Source organism: Cucumis sativus, chromosome 1 (genome assembly GCF_000004075.3).
Source record: "Cucumis sativus cultivar 9930 chromosome 1, Cucumber_9930_V3, whole genome shotgun sequence".
Classification (NCBI taxonomy): domain Eukaryota; kingdom Viridiplantae; phylum Streptophyta; class Magnoliopsida; order Cucurbitales; family Cucurbitaceae; genus Cucumis; species Cucumis sativus.
Genome location: NC_026655.2, coordinates 18,605,774 through 18,612,671, shown reverse-complemented (window position 1 = coordinate 18,612,671; position 6,898 = coordinate 18,605,774). Strand labels below are relative to the sequence as shown.

The 6,898-nt window shown below is 35.8% G+C and overlaps 1 protein-coding gene across 1 annotated transcript; it reads left to right on the top strand.

Annotated features, from left to right (window-relative positions):
* On the top strand, positions 1-4,096 carry LOC101218077 (4-coumarate--CoA ligase 1). The gene is made up of 5 exons (XM_004146263.2): positions 1-1,008; positions 1,080-1,278; positions 2,662-2,875; positions 2,944-3,046; positions 3,438-4,096. Exons 1-5 carry the CDS (start codon positions 1-3, stop codon positions 3,552-3,554), a joined length of 1,641 nt encoding a protein of 546 aa, XP_004146311.1. The 3' UTR covers positions 3,555-4,096.
* The last annotated feature ends 2,802 nt before the right edge of the window (positions 4,097-6,898 follow it).

Genomic DNA, 6,898 nt, shown 5'->3' with positions numbered 1-6,898 from the left:
ATGGCTGCCGCCGACGCTTCCTCACCGGAATTCATATTCCGTTCAAAACTCCCTGAAATTCCCATCTCCACCCATCTCCCATTGCACACATATTGTTTCGAAAATATCTCCGAATTCAAACACCGTCCATGTCTAATCAACGCCGCCACCGGCCACATCTACACCTACGGCGAAGTTCAAGCAACATCCCGCCGAGTCGCCGCAGGTCTCCACAAGTTAGGTATCGGAAAAGGTGACGTCATCATGCTACTCCTGCAAAACACTCCAGAGTTCGTTTTAGCTTTCCTAGGAGCGTCCTACCTCGGCGCCGCTGCCACCATGGCCAACCCATTTTTCATGCAGTCGGAAATCGCAAAACAAGCTGTGTCATCTGGCGCCAAGGTGATCATAACCCAAGCTGCGTTTGCAGAAAAAGTGAAAAACCTATCTCAGGAAAATGAGATGATCATTAAAGTAATATTCATCGACGACAATGATCCTCCGCAATTTTCGTCGTTGATTGAGGACGTAGCAAAAGAGGAGGAGTTGGAAATGGGAGATGTGAAAATCAGTCCAGAGGACGTCGTTGCGTTGCCATATTCGTCTGGAACCACCGGTCTTCCAAAAGGAGTTATGCTGACTCATAAAGGATTAGTGACCAGCGTGGCACAACAGGTGGATGGTGAAAATCCACACCTCCATATCCGAAGCGACGATGTTGTTTTGTGCCTTCTTCCTTTATTTCACATATATTCTCTGAACTCAATTATGATGTGTGCGTTACGAGTGGGAGCTGCGATTTTACTCGTTCAAAAGTTCGACGTTAATTCCCTTGTAGAATTGGTTTCTAAATACAAAGTCACCTTTGCACCGTTTGTGCCTCCTATTGTACTTGCAATTGCCAAAAGTCCAGCTGTTGACCATTTTGACATGTCGTCTTTGCGTATCGTGTTGTCGGGAGCTGCACCATTGGGGAAGAATCTTGAAGATGCCTTTAGAGCCAAGCTTCCCCATGTCATTCTTGGCCAGGTAATTTTAAACTTTTACTTACTCTTAGTTTAAAATAAGATTGTTAGTTAACGCTTGAAGAACGAGTGTAGGGATATGGAATGACTGAGGCGGGGTCAGTGATGACGATGTCGTTAGCCTTTGTAAAGGAGGGGTTCGGGATAAAATCGGGAGGTTGCGGAACAATAATGAGAAATTCCGAAATGAAGATACTAAACCTGCAAACGGGAGAGTCTCTTCCCAGGAATCAAACTGGGGAGATTTGTATTAGAAGTTCTCAAATGATGAAAGGTACATAATGCTTTGTTTATTTGTTTATTTTCTAATTTCATGTGATATGATTGGCATTTATGTCCAAGAAAGATACTAACTTCGGCTACATAGATTATTATTTTATCATTAGTACGAATCGTATAGAAGATTACTTTTTATTTTTTATATTTTTGACCTTATGTTAAGTGAGATAAATAATTCCACCCTTAGCTTCTAGGTTAATCTTACAATAATATTGCTAACCAATGACCTCTTATTAGTCTTCTATAATTTATTAATACTTGCAATCAACCCATTATGTTAGTATTAAACATCAATTTACATGTAGAATTGATCATCTCCATACCCATACTGACATCAACATTTCAATAATTAATGAAAGTGATCATCTTGATGTCTAATCTGTCAATAATTTAACCCTTTAATCATCCAAACTTTTACCCAACAACTTTATGTTACTTCTTAATGATATATTTAAAAATTTTACTTTTTCATTTTTGTTTAATTCAATTCTGTCAAAATTCTGTTTCTGAAATTAAAATTTCAATGGATGCTACTTTAATGGTTGTGTTTGAACAAGTAGATAGATAAAAAGATTTGCAAACACACCTTCATAATATGAATTTTTCTTGTATATAGTGTACTCTCAGTTACCAAGAAACAAATTTAAGCGTATTTTATATTAGACCTATCTTTGTATATGGCCCATCAATTATTTAATTAAAAACGATCGTAGAATGATTTAAAAAAGGTTATATTATTATATTTTTGTCATATACATGACAAATGAAGAGCAAGGTTGCAAAGGTGTAGCAAATGCTCATTGTCTTTTTATAAAGAGATGTAAATAAAGTTTGAAATGCATAACAAACTTATTTAATTTCATATGGTTCCAAAGTGGTTTGCAAGATTTAAATTATTATTATCATTAATTATTTAATTTAAACATTTTCTTTTGTTGGTATAAGTTAGAGGCGTGCATTTTAAAATTTTTGATTAAAAAGAGTATTTGTTCATCACCATTAGATATTAGATTAAATTCATGAATGAAAATTTTAGTATGGCTATCATTTACCTCATCCATTCATGCATCGTCTTAATTGAGGTTTAAATCCGTTACTAACGAGTATCCTTCACCACAAATGAAAAGGTTTAATTAACTAAACACATTTAATGATGAAGTTGACAGTTGATGTCACTAATGAATGCCGCTTAGTCATTCCATAATGCAACCCTTACTTTGACTAATTAATACCGTCTAGCCAGAAGACGTCATTTCATTTGTTTCCATATGAAAGTATCGATTTGGGTCAAGCCCAGATTGTGCCTAATGGGCTTATTCATTCCCAAGACAAACCAAGCCCAATAAAAATCGTAAGTTCGGTTGGTTGAAGTGAACAGGATACCTCAACGACGAAGATGCCACGAAGGCTATAATCGACGAAGACGGATGGCTGCACACCGGCGACATAGGTTTCGTCGATGACGACGACGAGCTCTTCATTGTCGATCGTCTCAAGGAACTGATCAAATATAAAGGCTTCCAGGTAGCCCCGGCGGAGTTGGAAGCCCTGCTTATATCCCACGCCCATATCGCCGACGCTGCTGTTATACCGTATGTTACCCTTCTCTTTTCGAATTAACTGCTGCTTTTTTGTTAATACTAATTTGGTGACATTTCAGTATGAATGATGAAGTTGCTGGGGAGGTTCCGGTTGCGTTCATTGTCCGGTTTGACGGCTCCAACATCACTGAGGATGAAATTAAGCAATTCATCTCCAAACAGGTAAGACCTGTAATTTTACCTATTGATGGAGATTTTAGCATCGGTTTCATGGTAAAATTAGGTAGCCTTCCTTTTATGATGTAACTCGTCGCAGGCCCCTGCCTCTTTTTTTTTTTTTTTTTTTTTTTAATTCGTTTTCTTATTGTCTATAATTTCTTAATCTTTTATTATTCCTATGCCTAACTTGAAAAGTTGTGTCTTGATCAATAAAATTTAATATAGTTCTAATAACTGATTGAACTTTTAATTTTGTCATTGATTTTAACTGTTTAGGCAGAATATAGAAAGTTCGAAAGCCTTAATAAAACCAAACTGTATAGTTCAATCTTAATTGAAATCTGAGAGATTTAATACATGCATGGATTGTAATTATTGAGGATGTGGGATGCAGGTTGTGTTTTATAAGAGGATTAATCGTGTCTTCTTCGTGGATTCCATTCCTAAAAGTCCTTCTGGCAAAATCTTGAGGAGACAACTTAGAGCTTTGCTCGCAGCCAGTATTTCTTAATTAGAGACCAAACCCTACAACTCCCAATAATTAAACTCTCTCTTTCTCAGATGTGTGCGTGTAAAATTAGAGAAAGAACTTCTTTGTGGGTTATATTTATATGAAGTTCTGTTCAAAGGCTGCAAGGAAGTCGTTCTCTAGTTCAAAACAGCTAGTTTTCGAACTTTATATATGTAAACAACAGCTAGTTTTATGAAGAACTTTAATCCAAGTTCTGATTATTGTTAAATCTTATCTAGTTAAGACAAATGTCCTTGATTAAGAGATTAGAGGTTTCTATTGTTGAATTATTTGGCAATGCACCCATATGTGTAAATTGAGCCTCAGAGATTGCATTGATGGATAAGAGGCTGCATAGTGCCGTACGGATGAGAGTGCATTTCCTTTTCTAGAACATTGTTTAATGTTTAGGGTCCACTGGTAGTCATATCTTATGGTGGTGGACTGAATGTAAGAAATCATTTGATATCATATGTTAACAAATTAAATTCTTCCTGTACATTACTGAAATACAAAATTCAATAAAAAGATAGATTTCTTGATTTGGTGTGTAAAGTGATTGAAATAAGTGAAAAACTATATTTTTCCAGTGCTGCCAATGCTGAAAATTACTTAAAAAAATCTGCTTGTATGGTTTTGGAAAAAACCCAGTTCACTTCATTTCTTTGGATCATCTGTGGTCAAAACTGATCTGTTCTTTGTTTGCCCTCTGGAAATGATGACATCTGTTTAAAGTATTATTGCACCACCATTCGATATATCAGAACACAGTAGTATATTCTTTTGTGAGAAATCGTATTTACATCTCAAACAAGTTAATGCTCTTGTTTATATTGCTTTTTCTTTCCACGTCACATCCAACCCACACCTCTTCCTTTCATTTGTTTGATTGGAGCCAAAGTGTTGAAGGAACCTTCAAAATTTAAAGAGAGGGTCACACCTCAACTTTAGTGATCTAAATTTAAAAAGATTACTTTTTTAGTTAAAGATTAGAATGAGCATTTTCTAGGATCATGGATACGATTGAGAAAAAGAACTATCGATGAAACTCTATCACAGTATTCCTTAGTGGCCATCTTTTCTTGTTTTTTTGGATTCATATGAACTATTATTATTAACTAAACTTATGTTATGATATTGGTGGGATGTGTTTGAAAATGAAATGAGAGAGAAATGGAATACACAACCGAAGAAGGAAATTATGATACCTATAAATCTACGAAAGGAGGTAACCTTATCCTTCTCAATGTGTGGAGGATAAATTGTAATAGTTTCCTTTTTAGGTGCCATCCAGGAGAGGTAGAAATGATGGTCTCTGTTCCCCTTGTACTTTTACTGTATGCATAAATGGGTTCTCTACCTTATTATGTATGATGACTCTCTTAGCGTCCAAGATATTTATATCGAGTTATAAGAATTATTATATATTTATATTGAGTTATAAGAATTATTATATAGTCGGATGTGTTTGATTGTAGACTATTTTAGAGTGAACAATATCACAAAGGGAGGATTAGTTGAAAATAGTCTATGTTACAATGTTTTGAAATGATAATGCCATAGTTAATTGTCGGTTATAATAGTTCCAAACACCCATTGTTATAAATAAAGTTAGACTGTCCACTTACATGAACTGAGAGTGAGTGGTGAAAACTCAGCATCCAAAAGCCGACGTGTCAATTTCTGATGTCAATTCGGTGCAACCTTTTTTTGTCTGCCGCAGTTGGAACTCCCGAGACCTTTTTTTTCCTTTACCCCACCATGCCTTTTGTCCTCGCTTTTGCTTTGCTTTCCATTTTTCGCCTCAGTTCGCACCCGCTGCAAAATACAAGCGAAAAGAAAAAGAAGAAAAATGATAAGACTGAAACTGAACATGGACGGCCTATATCATCCATCTTTTCTTTCTAATACTTCAACAGCCGTTTTTATGTTCTTTCCTTCTGCCTTTTCCCAACCCAAACAGACGCCTATTCTACACGAAAAAGTTTTCTGGATAGATTTGATTTCCAATGATAAGTTAATTAGTCTTACTAAGACTGCTTACCGACTAAGCTTCTGATTTACCAGCCCTTCAAGAGTTTGTAGTTGTCTTTTTCAGTTTCTTTGTTGAAATGATGGGTATTGCAAGTGCCATATATACACGTTGTTTAGGTATAATTTTGAGATGTAGGATGTGGAAGAATGAGTTCCACAGGTTGAAACAGGTGCCTGGAAAAGCGGTGTGCTGTTTGACAGGCACAAAGCGAAGCACATGGGAAATAGAGAGATAGATAAGGGAAATACTTTTGGGGGAGTGAATGTGTGATTCTTTGGTTATGATGAGCACACGGGGGAAATCACTTTTTTGCATGGGCCATGCAGGCACAGAAATGGGTTGAGTTGCTGCTTGCAATTGCAATTGCAAGCAGCAGCTTTTAATGCCGCCAAACCATCCAATCCACACACTTTAGTTAATGGACACCAATTGTACCCTTACAACCTCAAAAGGTCGGAGAAAGTGCTGGCATGTGTTAAGAGATGGGCGTTTTGGACGAGGACCCTATATTCCACTCTTTTTTCACTTTACAAAATCCTAACAACATTACGTTAACCATGGAAAAGTAAAGGTTGGGATTAAACATTAAAACGACACTTCATAATCAACTCCGTTCCAGTCCAAGCTTTTGAATTTTTCACTTATAATTCTATCACCAACACCAAACTAATTTGTGGATATCATCAAATTTAGATGACGAAACATGTTCATAGATTTTTTGATCGAGAGTACGTGAGATTATGTGTATTTATCACCCTAACTTCATGAGTCACACCTAATGTTGTAAGAAGATAAATAACAACGTACAGAACAAGAAGTAAATAAAGTTAAGGAGACAGACAAAGATTGAAAATTTCCGTTTATAGGCAGTATGTATGTATACAAAGGAAGGAAACTTCACTAGTATAAGTTTAAACTCTAACACAGTACTTATCTATTGAATAAGTAATTTTATAGAGACTTATGCACAAATTATTTTGTTCTCCTAAATTATGTATCTCAAATAAATAGATGTTTTTCTTTATACAAGAGAACAAATATGCACCAAAATCTTTTTTGCAAAGGAAATTACACTCAGACGATAAGACTATGCAGACACAAAAAGAAAAAAAAAAAAAAAAGAATCGACAAATTTCACAAAAGATGGTTCAACATGCTTGACACGGTAAAAAACGAGATGTAGAACAAAATGACCAACATCTTGTCTTTTAATAGAAAAAATATCTCCAATATAATTGCACTAACATTACATATCTTAAACGTCGAGTACGACAAACAAGAAGTCCACTACCATTTTCTCAGTTGCCTG

What these genes read in the sequence shown, in the direction of transcription:
- LOC101218077 (XM_004146263.2), top strand. Translation starts at nt 1, where the DNA reads ATGGCTGCCGCCGACGCTTCCTCACCGGAATTCATATTCCGTTCAAAA. An exon ending in CCCATGTCATTCTTGGCCAG is followed by an intron (nt 1,009 to 1,079) that starts GTAATTTTAAAC and finishes GAACGAGTGTAG; the next exon opens with GGATATGGAATGACTGAGGC. An exon ending in AAGTTCTCAAATGATGAAAG is followed by an intron (nt 1,279 to 2,661) that starts GTACATAATGCT and finishes TGAAGTGAACAG; the next exon opens with GATACCTCAACGACGAAGAT.